We start from the raw sequence: 14,956 nt of genomic DNA on the forward strand, positions 1-14,956 counted from the left end.
CAATAGGAATAAAGGAATAGAATAGGAATAAAGCAAAGATAGAATAGATATTGGAATGAAGAATAGAGTAGAATAGAATAGAATAGAATAGAATAGAATAGAATAGAATAGAATAGAATAGAATAGAATAGAATAGAATAGAATAGAATAGAATAGAATAGGAATAAAGCAAAGAAATAGAATAGGATAGGATAGGATTAAAGCAAAGAAGTAGAATAGAATAGAATAAATATTGGAATGAAGAAGAATAGAATAGGAATACAGGAATAGAATATAATAGGAATAAAGCAAAGAATAGAATAGAATAGATATTGGAATGAAGAATAGAGTAGAGTAGAGTAGAATAGAATAGAATAGAATAGAATAGATTAGAATAGCTATTGGAATGAAGAAGAATACAATAGGAATAAAGGAATAGAATAGGAATAAAGCAAAGAATAGAATAGATATTGGAATGAAGAATAGAGTAGAATAGAATAGAATAGAATAGAATAGAATAGAATAGAATAGAATAGAATAGAATAGAATAGAATAGAATAGAATAGAATAGAATAGAATAGAATAGAATAGAATAGGAATAAAGCAAAGAAATAGAATAGAATAGGATAGGATTAAAGCAAAGAAGTAGAATAGAATAGAATAAATATTGGAATGAAGAAGAATAGAATAGGAATAAAGGAATAGAATATAATAGGAATAAAGCAAAGAATAGAATAGAATAGAATAGAATAGAATAGAATAGATATTGGAATGAAGAATAGAGTAGAGTAGAGTAGAGTAGAATAGAATAGAATAGAATAGAATAGAATAGAATAGAATAGAATAGCTATTGGAATGAAGAAGAATACAATAGGAATAAAGGAATAGAATAGGAATAAAGCAAAGATAGAATAGATATTGGAATGAAGAATAGAGTAGAATAGAATAGAATAGAATAGAATAGAATAGAATAGAATAGAATAGAATAGAATAGAATAGAATAGAATAGAATAGAATAGAATAGAATAGAATAGAATAGAATAGAATAGAATAGAATAGAATAGAATAGAATAGGAATAAAGCAAAGAAATAGAATAGGATAGGATAGGATTAAAGCAAAGAAGTAGAATAGAATAGAATAAATATTGGAATGAAGAAGAATAGAATAGGAATAAAGGAATAGAATATAGTAGGAATAAAGCAAAGAATAGAATAGAATAGATATTGGAATGAAGAATAGAGTAGAGTAGAATAGAATAGAATAGAATAGAATAGAATAGAATAGAATAGAATAGAATAGCTATTGGAATGAAGAAGAATACAATAGGAATAAAGGAATAGAATAGGAATAAAGCAAAGAATAGAATAGATATTGGAATGAAGAATAGAGTAGAATAGAATAGAATAGAATAGAATAGAATAGGAATAAAGCAAAGAAATAGAATAGGATAGGATAGGATTAAAGCAAAGAAGTAGAATAGAATAGAATAAATATTGGAATGAAGAAGAATAGAATAGGAATAAAGGAATAGAATATAGTAGGAATAAAGCAAAGAATAGAATAGAATAGATATTGGAATGAAGAATAGAGTAGAGTAGAGTAGAGTAGAGTAGAGTAGAGTAGAGTAGAGTAGAGTAGAGTAGAGTAGAATAGAATAGAATAGAATAGAATAGAATAGAATAGAATAGAATAGCTATTGGAATGAAGAAGAATACAATAGGAATAAAGGAATAGAATAGGAATAAAGCAAAGAATAGAATAGATATTGGAATGAAGAATAGAGTAGAATAGAATAGAATAGAATAGAATAGAATAGAATAGAATAGAATAGAATAGAATAGAATAGAATAGAATAGGAATAAAGCAAAGAAATAGAATAGGATAGGATAGGATTAAAGCAAAGAAGTAGAATAGAATAGAATAAATATTGGAATGAAGAAGAATAGAATAGGAATAAAGGAATAGAATATAATAGGAATAAAGCAAAGAATAGAATAGAATAGAATAGAATAGAATAGATATTGGAATGAAGAACAGAGTAGAGTAGAGTAGAGTAGAATAGAATAGAATAGAATAGCTATTGGAATGAAGAAGAATACAATAGGAATAAAGGAATAGAATAGGAATAAAGCAAAAAATAGAATAGAATAGATATTGGAATGAAGAATAGAGTAGAATAGAGTAGAGTAGAGTAGAGTAGAGTAGAGTAGAGTAGAGTAGAGTAGAGTAGAGTAGAGTAGAGTAGAATAGAATAGAATAGGAATAAAGCAAAGAAGTAGAATAGGATAGGATAGGATAGGATAGGATAGGATAGGATTAAAGCAAAGAAATAGAATAGAATAGAATAGAATAGAATAGAATAGAACAGAACAGAACAGAACAGAACAGAACAGAACAGAACAGAACAGAATAGAATAGATATTGGAATGAAGAATAGAATAGGAATAGGAGAGTTGGAAGGGACCTTGGAGGTCTTCTAGTCCAACCCCCTGCTCAGGCAGGAGACCCTACGCCACTTCAGACAAAGGGTTGTCAAATCTCTTCTTCAAAAGATTTGCACCATATCCTCAGCCGCCTCTTCAAATTAAAAACCATATCAAGCCAGGTTTAATTCTCTCTCTCTCTCTCTCTCTCTCTCTCTCTCTCTCTCTCTCTCTCTCTCTCTCTCTCTCTCTCTCTCTCTCTCTCTCTCTCTCTCTCTCTCTCTCTCTTTCTTTTTAGCAACGAAGGCCAAGATCTGACGTTGCCCTTAAAACCAACCGCAAAATAAATCAAAGCCTGTAGCCAGAGCTTCCCTGAAGTCACATAAGTGAGACCAAATGTTGTTCCATGGTTAGGAGTCTCAGAGCCAGTTTTCGTGGGGTGAAGTCTCGAAGAATTGATATTCTTCCTGGAATACAGCAGTCCTCGACTTATAACCATTCATTTAGTGTCCGGTCCAAGTTACAACAGCGCTGAAAAAAGTGACTTACGACTCTTGCTGCCTCCCCGTGGTCACGTGACCAAAATTCAGAACTCTTGGCCACTGACTCGTATTTACGACGGTCGCTGCGTCCCCAGGGGGGGTGTCACGTGATCCCCTTTTGCGACCTTCTGACGGGCAATGTCAATGGGGAAGCCAGATTCACTTAGCGACCGCGTGACTGACTTCAGAAGTGCAGTGATTCGCTTAACAACTCTGCTCACCAAACAACTGTCTCCCTTAACAACTGTCTCGCTTTGGCACAGAAATGGAGGGCTCAGTGGTGGTCGTTAAGTCGAGGACTGCCTGCATTTGAACGCTTTGCGGTGAATGAAACAGAGCGGTTTCGAATGGAGCCCTTCCGGTGGGTGGGTGGGATTTCAGGAGTAAGGTGGGTTTCGGGTTTTTTTCCTTTCCTGCTTCGAAAGTGCAAATGGCAGCCGTAGTTTTTTAAGTCCCCCCACCCGGTCACTGGCCTTTGCCCTCAGCGGGAGGGTCAAGGCAATGGCCTTCTTGGCAAGGACTATCTAGGAAAGTATTGAAGAGATACTGTGGACTGCCTCCTAATTGGGAACGACTGAATGTCAGAAGTTTCAGACCTGGAGAAGGAGGAGGAGGAGGAGGAGGAGGAGGAGGAAGAAGAAGAAGAAGAAGAGGAAGGAGGAGGAGGAGGAGGAGGAGGAGGAGGAGGAGGAGGAAGAGGAGGAGGAAGAAGAAGAAGAGGAAGGAGGAGGAGGAGGAGGAGGAGGAGGAAGAGGAGGAGGAAGAAGAAGAAGAGGAAGGAGGAGGAGGAGGAGGAGGAGGAGGAGGTGGAAGAGGAGGAGGAAGAAGAAGAAGAAGAAGAAGAAAGAAAGAAAGAAAGAAAGAAAGAAAGAAAGAAAGAAAGAAAGAAAGAAAGAAAAAGACAACAGCCCAGCAGGGGAACTCGTGGCAAAGATGGATTCCAGTCAGAAGGGAAGGGGAAGGGAGAAAGAAGGGAGAGGGGAGGGAGGGAGAGAGGGGGGAAGAAGAGAAGGGAAGAGAGGAGTGGAGGGAGGGAAGGGTACAGAAGGGGAGAAAGAATGGAGGGAGGAGGGATGGGGAAGAGAAAGGGGGAGGGAGAAAGGAAGGAGAGGGGAGGGGGAAGAGAAACAGCAGGGCAAGAGGGAGGGAGGGAGAGAGAGGAAGGAAGGAAAGAAGGGGAGGAGAGGAAGGAGAGGGGGGGATGAAGGGAGGGAGGGAGGGGGGAACAAGAAGGGAAGGGAAGAGAGGAGATGAGGGAGGGAATAGTACAGAAGGGAAGGGGAGAAAGAATGGAGGGAGGCGGGATGGGGAAGAGAAAGGGGGAGGGAGGGAGGAAGAAGAATGGAGGGAAGGAGAACAGCAGGGAAAGGGGGAAGGAGGGAGGGAGGAAGGAGAGGGGAGGAGAGGGAGAAAGGAAGGAGAGGGGAGGGGGAAGAGAAACAGCAGGGAAAGAGGGAGAGAGAGGAAGGAAAGAAGAGGGAGGAGAGAAGGAAAGGGAGGGGAGGGCAGGAGGGAAGGGGAAGGAGTGTGAAGAGAACATTAAGGAAAGGGGGAGGGAGGGAGGAAGGAAGGAAGGGAGAAGAGAGAGGAGAGGAGGGAGGGAAAAGAGAACAGAAGGGGGAAGGAAGGGGAGGAAGAGGAAGAGAAGACAAAAAAGAGGAAAGGAGAAGAGAGATAAGAGGAGAGAAGGACTGCAGCCATTTAGCCCTTTTTCAGCCACTGAGTTTTTCCAGAGTTGGGGGGGGGATCACGGGGGTCTTTGTAAGCCGACATACAACCAGCATCAACACCCCCCCCTTCCCCCCCCCCCTGTGTTTGTCGTGCAATTCCCAGGAAAACCTGGATCTTGCAGCAGGGACACTGTTGGAGAGATCCAGTCTGGGGAAACCCCTCTCTCCTTTTTTCAGCCCCCCCCCCAGCCCCCCCAGCCCCGAGGGGACTTTGATCTCAGCTTCCAGGGACGCTTTCGGGGGCTTTCGGCCGTCTCCACTTCCGCTCCCTTTCCCACAACCGCCACCGAGTTTGAAGTGTTCCAAAGTCAACACCGCGTGTGAAAGGCCTGAGGGCAGCCTTGGACGTGGGCCTCCCAACTTCTTCAAAACCAGTTGAAAAACTGGGGAAAGTGGGATCGTCTCCATTGCGGCAATTGGGTCCTCCCCCCCCCCCATATTTGAATAAATGGCTCCAAATTCCTGTTTATCAGCAATTCTTCATAGCCCGACCAAGCGTTCCTCAGCCTGAACAGCTTGAAGAGGTCATTTCAATGCCCAGAATTCCCCAGACAGCTTTGGGATTCTGGGAGAAGAGAACAGAATAAGAGAGTAGGGAGGGACCTCGGAGGTCTTCTAGTCCAACCCCCTGCTCAGGCAGGAAATCCTATACCATTTCAGACATATGGTTGTCCAATCCCTTCTTAGGTTGAAGTCCATCCACCTTAAAGCCTGCTGGCTGGGGATTCTGGGAGTTGAAGTCCACCCATTTTAAAGCCTGCTGGATGGGGATTCTGGGAGTTGAAGTCCACCCATTTTAAAGCCTGCTGGATGGGGATTCTGGGAGTTGAAGTCCACCCATTTTAAAGCCTGCTGGATGGGGATTCTGGGAGTTGAAGTCCACCCATTTTAAAGCCTGCTGGATGGGGATTCTGGGATTTGAAGTCCACCCATCTTAAAGCCTGTTGGCTGGGGATTCTGGGAGTTGAGGTCCATGCATTTTAAAGCATGCTGACTGGGGGATTCTGGGATTCGAAGTCCACCCATCCTCTCGTGCCAAGCCTAGGAAACCCTGTTCTGTGCTTCTGCCGTGTTCAAGCAGACCTCGTGCCCGCACACACTGCCTGCTCCTGAAGCCATCTGCCCCTTTCGCCCGCAGGGCGTGGAGTTTTGACAACTAGTGCATTCCTCCCTCACACCCTTTGTGTGCAGATAAAGCAGCAGAGATTGTGAGAGCCTCAGTCCAGGCAGAGGGGCAGCGAGCGAGAAGGGGGAGTGTGTGTGGCTGCTGTTGCTGTTGGCAGGTTTGTGTCTTGGTGTGTGTGTGCGTGTGTGCGTGTGTGTGTGCAGAGCAAGGAAGGCGTGACCAGCATGGGGAATGCCAGATCCCAGAGACACACAGCCACCCTCCCTGCCTTTCTCTCCTCACTCCAAAGCTCTGAACAAAGATAAGCCAGCCAATTCTTGAGCATCAGACAGCGCACGGCGCACTGAGAGCATAGCCGGCCTCCTGCTCCCCAGAGGCACCCGAGGACAACCCCCCCCCCAATAAAGGCCACCCCCAGGAGAGGGGGAAAGAAACCATGAGGTGAGTTGCTGGCAGAAGGGGAGCGAGCATGCCAGATTGCCAACAAAATTGTCTCTTTGTGCGTGATGCCCTTGGGTGTTTTTCTTGCAAAGGAGCATTTCGGGCAAGGAAGGGCAACCAAAAAGGGCTTCCTCCGTATTTATTTTCCTCCTCCAGGCTGGAGAAAGACACCTGTCAGTTGGGCAGCTTGGTTCTCAAGCGACACGGCTCCTATTTTTCCTTGGTTTTTAAACGTCAGGCGTCCCTTGCAGGATTTTAATTTGATTTCTTTATTTTTCCCCTTGCGGGGGAATCAAGAGATGGAAGAGTAAGTTAGGGGTGTCTCTCTGGATTAAAACTGTCTGTTCTGGGGAAACACCCCCCCCCCCTGCAGGATCTGGACTCTCACGCCTTTTCAAAGGAAATGGGAATTTGCTAGTTGGAAGGGGGAATTGTAACCAAAGATTTGGGATTGTAACCAAAGATTTGGGATTGTAATTTAAGATTTGGGATTGTAACTAAAGATTTGGGATTGTAACTAAAGATTCTGGATTGTAACTAAAGATTCGGGATTGTAACTAAAGATTTGGGATTGTAAATAAAGTTTTGAGATTGTAACTAAAGATTCAGGATTCTAACTAAAGAGACGGGATTGTAAACAAAGATTCGGGTTTGTAACTAAAAATTCGGGATTGTAAATATAGATTCCAGATTGTAACTAAAGATTCCGGATTGTAACTAAAGTTTTGAGATTGTAAATAAAGATTCGGGATTCTAACTAAAGATTCGGGATTGTAAATAAAATTTTGAGATTGTAACTAAAGATTTGAGATTGTAACTAAAGATTCGGGATTGTAAATAAAGGTTTGGGATTGTAACTAAAGATTGGCATCCAGAACTGATCTCTGGAGACAATGTAGGCTGGAGAGAGACAAGTGGGGAAAGAAAAGAAAAAAGGATCCAGTGGGTTTTCTTGATTTCTTCCTGGTGCAGCCGCTTGGTTGTTGTTTTTTTGAGTGGCTTTTGGCAAACGGATTGTGAGCTTCGCAAACAAGAGGGCCGTCCTGGCCATCAGAAGGACTCTGTTTATTTACTTATTGCCTCTGCCTTCGTCTCGCTAATCAAGTTTGCAACTGGCTTGTTTTGCAAATGTTGAGAATGAATCCAACCGGTAAAACGCTGGCAGATAGGAAGGTTGTGGCCAAATGTAGCAAGGTTTGGAGCGACACAGAGCTCTGGCAAGGGAGAAGGGGGGGGGCTTGAGAGTTGCACAGTCCTGTCCTCCTAGTTAGGAGCTGCAGAGGGGGGAGGAAGAAAGCAAACTGTAATTAAAGGCTCTTATTTGATGGGCCATGGGAAGGCTGGCAGTCCATTGCAGCCTCTGCTATTTATTTTGGTTTGCAACGAGGGTGATTAACCTGACTGTACCTGCAGAATATCCGCCCGTTTGACAGAGGTTGGCCTCAGAGGACCTGGGTATTGGGAAAAGCGGGGTTTCTAATGGCATACGCCTCGTACTCTTAAGTCCTGGTCCCATTTTTAAGCATCAGGCTAGAAATCAGGAGACAGTGAGTTCTAGTTCCACCTTAGGCATGAAAGGCAGCTGGGTGACTTTAGGCCAATCACCAGATGATGAGGAGTTCTAGTCCCGCCTTAGCCATGAAAGGCAGCTGGGTGACTTTGGGCCAATCACCAGGCGATGTGAGTTCTAGTCCCACCTTAGACATGAAAGCCAGCTGGGTGACTTTGGGCCAATCACCAGGAGGTGGGGAGTTCTAGTCCTGCCTTTGGCATCAATGATGGTTGGGTGATATTGGGCCAGTCTCCCTCCCTCTCTCTCTCTCTCTGCCCAACCCGCTTTGCAGGGTTGTTGTGGTGGGGAAAATCGGAGGAGGGAAGGTTATTAGGTATATATGCTCCTTGAGCATATTATTATAAATAATCTGTTGTTATAAAAACAATAAAGGCAGCGTATTAAAGAAATGCCTAAATAAATGCATACCTCAATAAGAAGGGGCGAGTTCCAATCACAGGGTCGCAGCTGCCATCTTGACTTTTTTGACCCTTACCCAGTTCCCCCTGATTTCCCAACCTGATAAACCAGGTTGAAATGTTAATCTTGGCTTACTTTCAATTTTTTCCCCCCCCATGGATTGGCACTCTCTGTAGATTTAGCTCAGTTTACAGTTCTGAGCACTGTTTATAAGTTAGTTTACGGTTAGTTTACAGTTCATTGCACTGTGTGAAAATGGATGAATTCCATTGCCAGACTCACAACATTGTAAGAACGCAGCCATCTGCAAAATTGACAAATCTGTCACAAGATGTTTATAGAAAATTGGAACAGAGAGGTCCGGGATGGGTTTCTTGGTGTTGTTGTGTATTTAATGCAGTGTCTGAGATATGTTCTCACTTTCTGGAACCCCTTAAATCTGCATGGGAGGGGTGGGAAAGTCTCAGGACATGTTTCTTGGCCTTAGGAAATTTTAAGAGGGGTGGACTCCAACTCCCAGAATTCCTCAGCCAGGATTTGAGGGCTTCAACTCCCAGAATTCCTCAGCCAAGATATGAGGACTTCAACTCCCAGAATTCCTCAGCCAGGATACGAGGGCTTCAACTCCCAGAATTCCTCAGGCAGGATATGAGGACTTCAACTCCCAGAATTCCTCAGCCAAGATATGAGGACTTCAACTCCCAGAATTCCTCAGCCAAGATATGAGGACTTCAATTCCCAAAATTCCTCAGCCAGGATATGAGGACTTCAACTCCCAAAATTCGTCAGCCAGGATATGAGGACTTCAACTCCCAGAATTCCTCAGCCAAGATATGAGGACTTCAATTCCCAGAATTCCTCAGCCAGGATATGAGGACTTCAACTCCCAGGATTCCCCAACCAAGACGTCTGGACTTCAAATCCCAGAATCCCCCGGCCAGCACATATGGACTTTAACTCCCAGAATTCCCTTACCAGGTTATGAGAAGTTCAACTTTCAGAATTCCTCAGCCAGTAAGTGTGTGGACTACAACTTCCAGAGTGCTGCCTGGGGAATTCTGGGAGTTGAGAAACTCTGGTATAGCTGAATGGGAGGATGACCTTAATGAAGGAACGCAGGGGCCATGAAAGAGGAGCAAAGGAGAACTTGGGAAAAAAGGAGGGAATGAAAAAGAAACTCTAAATAACACCACCTAAACTCTCTTTTTGTATAAGAGGGGGAAATGAGAGCTTTAACAGGCCTTCAATTTTCTGTTTTCATTCCTGTGACAATAAGCCCTCAATTTACAACAGTTCAGTTAATGACCGTTCAAAGTTACAACCACACTGAAAGAAGTCATATGACTTTCTTTTCAGACTTATGACCTTTCTGGCATCCCCGTGATCACAGGATCAAAATTCGGTTGCTTGGCAAGTGGTTCATACTTATGACCGTTGCTGTGTCCCAAGGTCACGTGATCTCCTTTTGCGACCTTTGGACAAGCAAAATCAATGGGAAAACCAGATTCACTCAACAACCGTGTTGCTAACTGATCAGTGGCAGTGATTCACTTAATAACCGTGTTGCTAAGTTATCAACTGCAGTGATTCACTCAACAACCGTGTTGCAAACTTAAACCATTGCAGTGATTCACTCAACAACCATTTTGCTAACTGATCAATGGCAGTGATTCACTTAGCAACGGTGGCAAAATGTGCTAAAACGGGGCAAAACTCCTTTAACGAACGTCTCGCTTAACGACATAAATTCTGTGGGCCTCATTTTGGTCCTAAGTCAAGGAGTACCTGCAAAGTCACCTCCTTGGGTGTTTCGTTCCTTGCCTGGCCTACCTTGCAGGGCTGTGAGTGTGTGGAGACAGGCAGGCTTCACCCTGTCCTTGTTTTCTAGGTGTCTGCTGATTTGGTGCCTTTGTGCCGTGCGGCTGTTGGGAGCAGAATTGAACGAGATGTTTGGACAAATCGTTTCTCCTGGTTATCCGGACTCCTATCCTAGCGATTCGGAAGCCACGTGGAACATTTCGGTGGCCGAGGGCTTCCGCGTGAGGCTCTACTTCATGCATTTCGACCTGGAACCGTCGTACCTTTGCGAATACGACTACCTGAAGGTGAGCCCCAAAACTGCAATTTCTCTTCTTTGGCGCCTGGAAAAAATGTGGAATTTTAGTTTATTAGATGTGACGTGTTGCTTTTTGTAACCATTCAAGGTGGTGCTTCCAAAGCCACTGTTTCCTATTGTTTCCCGAGCACAACAGCCTTGCAAGGTGGGACGGGCTGAGTGAGAGAGAGAGAGAGAGAGGGAGGGAGTGCCCAATGTCACCCAGCAGGCTTTCACACCTAAGGCGGGACTAGAACTCACATCGCCTGGTGATTGGCCCAAACTCACCCAGACGGCTTTCGTGCTTAAGGCGGCACTAGAACTCTCCGTCTCCTGGTGATTGGCCCAAAGTCACCCAGCCGGCTTTCATCTCTAAGGCAGGACTAGAACTCCCCATCTCCTGGTGATTGGCCCAAAGTACCCAGTTGGCTTTCATGCCTAAAAGGGGACTAGAACTCACATCGCCTGGTGATTGGCTCAAACTCACCCAGAGGGCTTTCATGCTTAAGGAGAGACTAGAACTCACCGTCTCCTGATGATTGGCCCAAAGTCACCCAGCTGGCTTTCATGCCTAAGGCAGGACTATAACTCACCATCTCCTGGTGATTGGCCTATAATCACCCAGCTGTTTTTCATGCCTAAAGTGGGACTAGAACTCACATTGCCTGGTGATTGGCCCAAAGTCACCTAGCCGGCTTTCATGCCTCACTTAACCACCGGTATGCCTTACGGCCATAATTCCGCACTCAATTCCGGTTGTAAGTAAATTATTACTGCAAATTCATTCAGTCTCCCGGTTCAATATGCTGTGTGAACGCGACATAAAACCATGAGCTGCATCAAGTCAGCGGCAGCATTCAGATAAGGTATTGATTTAGGGCAAAAAAATACCTTTGGCTGCCTTCACCGAACAAACTCGGTTAAATTGGGTTTTCAAACTGGGTTTGTCTCTTTGTGGCTTAATCTGGGTGCAAATCCTATTTTGGGGAGTTAATTTATAATTCGGGGTATTGCACCAATCTTGTATCTGAGTTCTTTAGTCTCTCGTTGTCTTTCGCTGGGCCTGAATTTGCAGGGCAGTATTCTTTGTTTATTTATTTACATATTTACACAGTCCTCGACTTATGGCAGTTCACTTAGCGACCGTTCAAAGTTGCAACGGCACTGGAAAAAAGTGATTTAGGATCGTTTTTCACACTTAGGATCATTACCGCCTCTCCCTGGTCAAGTGATTGGAATTCAGACGCTTGGCAACTGACTCATCTTTATGACGGTCGCTGTGTCCCGGAGTCACATCTGATAAATGAAGTCAACAGGGAAGACAAATTCACTTAACAATTTGGGCAAAGTGGGGTCAAAAAATGGGACAAGACTCGCTTAGCAATGGAAGTTTGGGGCTCAAATGTGGTCATAAGTCGAGGACTGCCTGTAAATTTGCTAAAAAGACCCGTTCGCACAACTTTCTATGGTATGTTAGTTCGATATTTTATAGCTTTAAGTGTTACACAGTCCAACTTTACGGGATTGAGTAGGAATTACGTATTAATCAAATCCAGAAAGTAACCAGATTCAGTAACCAAGTATGTCATGTGAATTCAGCTGTTTTCATTATATGAAGTCTTATAATGTAGGGCATCCTTTCTACATTATCTCTTTGGTGTGTTCTCTCTGTTGCACAATTCTGCTAAAAACGGCAATTGTCTGTTGTCACTTAGAATGAAAGTGCCTTCTAATCAGACCTCTAAATCGCGTTAAAAACACAAAACAACCTTTGTTCCTTCAAATCGAGTTTGGACATTAACTTGGGCTGGTGTGGCCCTCAGATCAAAGGTTGCTCCTCCCTAAATCTATTTTCCACTATCTTGTCTCCCGACATCCAGGTATAGAGTGTCTCCTGCTTTATCTGTCAGATATACTGCCTTGGGACATGGGGTCTCTAAATCGTATTTTGCAACGAGGTTTGAATTTAGGCGACTGCCCGACGCAATTCCTAAATAGTGAATTAGTAACTATGACCCAAGAAGGGTTGAATTTTTGAACAAAAATTAACTTTCCAAAAGGAACACAGACACAGATAAGAAAAGGGGGGGGGGGGTGTCAGAAAAGTCAAAATGGCAGCCCCCCCCAGACCTGTGATCAAAGCCCCACCTCTTTTTATATGCAACTTACAAAAGTCGCACAAACGTACGACAGTCACACAAACTAAGATTTCGTGGCAACACAGGTAGTTCTCGTTTAGTGACCAATTAAAGTTACACAAACCACCATGTGACGTTTACAGTATCCCACAGTCACCTAATTGTGATTTATGACATTTTTGACCAAATCCAGCAATTATTTATGGTTTCCAGCAAAAAAAAAAGCCCACCACATGTTGGGTTTGCTTTAACGGCATTTGTTTAATGACCACTGCAAAAAGGATCGTAAAATCGGACTTGGTCATAGGATGACCTGCTTAGCAACCATCATGACTTACGACCATCTTCGCCATCCCATTTACAGTCATAATTGGAGGTCTACTCATATGTTTTTGAAAGGGAGGGTTATCCTTGACTTACAACGGGAGGGTTATCCTTGACTTACAACGGTTTCTTTAGTGAGCATTCAAAGTTACAACACTACGGGTAGTCCTCGATTTACGCCCATAATTCAGCCCAGTTGTTAAGTGGGAAATTTGTTAAGCGAGTTTTAAGACCTTTCTTGCCACCGTTGTTAAGTGAATCTCTGCCGTTGTTAACTTAGTCACATGGGCGTTAAGTGAATCTGCTTTCGGCAATGGTTTTTGCTTGTCAGAAGGTCGTAAAAGGGGATCACGTGACCCCCCCTCAGGACAGAGTGACCATCATAAATACGAGTCAGTGGTCAAGTGGCTGAATTTTGACCACATGACCATGGGGATGCTGTAGCAGTCGTGTGAAAAATGGTCATGAGTCATTTTTTTCAGTGCCGTTGTAACTTCAAATGGTCACTAAATGAACTGTTGTAAGTCGAGGACTACCTACACTAAAAAAAGTCACTCATGACCGGATTTCACACACAGTGACCATCACAGCATTTTTCCTTATTATGACCGTTGCAGCATCCCCATCAAAATTCACTCGCTTGGCAACTGACTCGCATTTATGACGATCGCAGCATCCCAGGGTCACGTGAGCCCCTTTTGCGACCCCCCTCGAGAAGCAAAGTCAGTGCGGAAGCCGGATTCACTTAACAACCGTGAGATTGACTTAAACGCGGCAGTGATTCACTTAACAATGGTGGCAAGAAAGCTTGACAAGTGGGGCAAAACTCGCTTAACAAACATCTCACTTAACAACAGAAATGTTAGGCTCAATTGTGTTCGTAAGTCAAGGACTCCCTGTATAGCATTTATTTCTGCTTTCTAATAATTTATCTCTGATCTTCAACAAGCAGGAAGGGCAGATAAAAAGATAGATAGATGATAGATGATAGATAGATAGATAGATAGATAGATAGATAGATAGATAGATAGATAGATAGATAGATAGATAGATAGATAGATAGATAGATAGATAGATAGATAGATAGATAGATAGATAGATAGATAGATAGATAGATAGATAGATGATAGATAATAGATAGATAGATGATAGATAGCTAGATAGATAGATGATAGATAGATAGATAGATAGATAGATAGATAGATAGATAGGTAGATAGATAGATAGATAGATAGATAGATAGATAGATAGATAGATAGATAGATAGAAAAATAGATAGATAGATAGATAGATAATAGATAGATAGATAATAGATAGATAGATAGATAGATAGATAGATAGATAGATAGATAGATAGATAGATAGATAGATAGAAAAATAGATAGATAGATAGATAGATAGATAGATAGATAGATAGATAGATAGATAGATAGATAGATAGATAGATAGATAGATATTTAAATGTACAAAACAAGTGACGTGTTGTTATTTAAAAACCCTGTAAAAGTCACGACAATGTTGGAACTCACCCCAATTTGACAGATTAATTACTTTTTGCCCTGCTGGTTCCCTCCGACGGTGTGTGAATCACACCTCACGGGTGTTCCAGCACCAGAAAAAAAATACTTCTAGAGGCGATAATCCAACAAAAAATGTACCTTTTCATCTTTTCCCTCCTCGTTTTAATTGCTTTTTTAGCCCTGTTGAACTTTTTATTCTGTCGTCAACCTTCCAGAGTTGCTGTCTTAGTGAGGTGGGTGGCATAGTAATTTAATAAATGTAATAAATAATGTTATAAAAGCAGCAGCGATAAAAATAGGGGAAGGGAGTTTGCAGGAGACCATTAGTTCAGTTCATGAGGGTGAAGATCTGCTCCTGTCTTCTAGCCAAGGAATTGCTGCTACAGCTTGGAGTTTAGAAGATATTGGCCAGGTAGCTCTCCATGCCTGATCAAGGTCTGCAGTTGTGAAATCTCATGAAAGACGGTCGGCCGGGACTTTCCTGGAGAGGAATTCCCTTTAACCTAAATAAATCGGGACGAGGAGTCGGCTTCATGATCTTGGGAAGCCTCGGTCAGAACAGTCCTTCCCTAGGACCTTGTGGTCATCCTTCAGATGGCAGGACGTTAATACTTTTCTCACAAAATGTCCTGCGGGGCCGAAGAGCTCGGTGCGGTTCCTTTGAT

The 14,956-nt window shown here is 43.0% G+C and overlaps 1 protein-coding gene across 3 annotated transcripts in view; it reads left to right on the top strand.

The window, feature by feature from the left end:
• The first annotated feature begins 5,912 nt into the window (after positions 1–5,912).
• Positions 5,913–14,956, top strand: part of MASP1 (MBL associated serine protease 1) — a 105,168-nt gene continuing 96,124 nt past the window's right edge. For all 3 annotated transcript variants that reach the window (XR_014175623.1, XM_081956054.1, XM_081956053.1), the window contains exons 1-2: positions 5,913–6,242; positions 10,103–10,319. Coding sequence is in view for 2 of the 3 variants with exons in the window: in XM_081956054.1 (XP_081812180.1) it covers positions 6,238–6,242; positions 10,103–10,319 (222 nt within the window). In the remaining variant the exon portion in view is untranslated. The remainder of the gene's footprint in view (positions 6,243–10,102; positions 10,320–14,956) is intronic.

This window comes from Natrix helvetica (genome assembly GCF_964273705.1).
Source record: "Natrix helvetica genome assembly, chromosome: 5".
Taxonomy (NCBI): Eukaryota; Metazoa; Chordata; class Lepidosauria; order Squamata; family Natricidae; genus Natrix; species Natrix helvetica.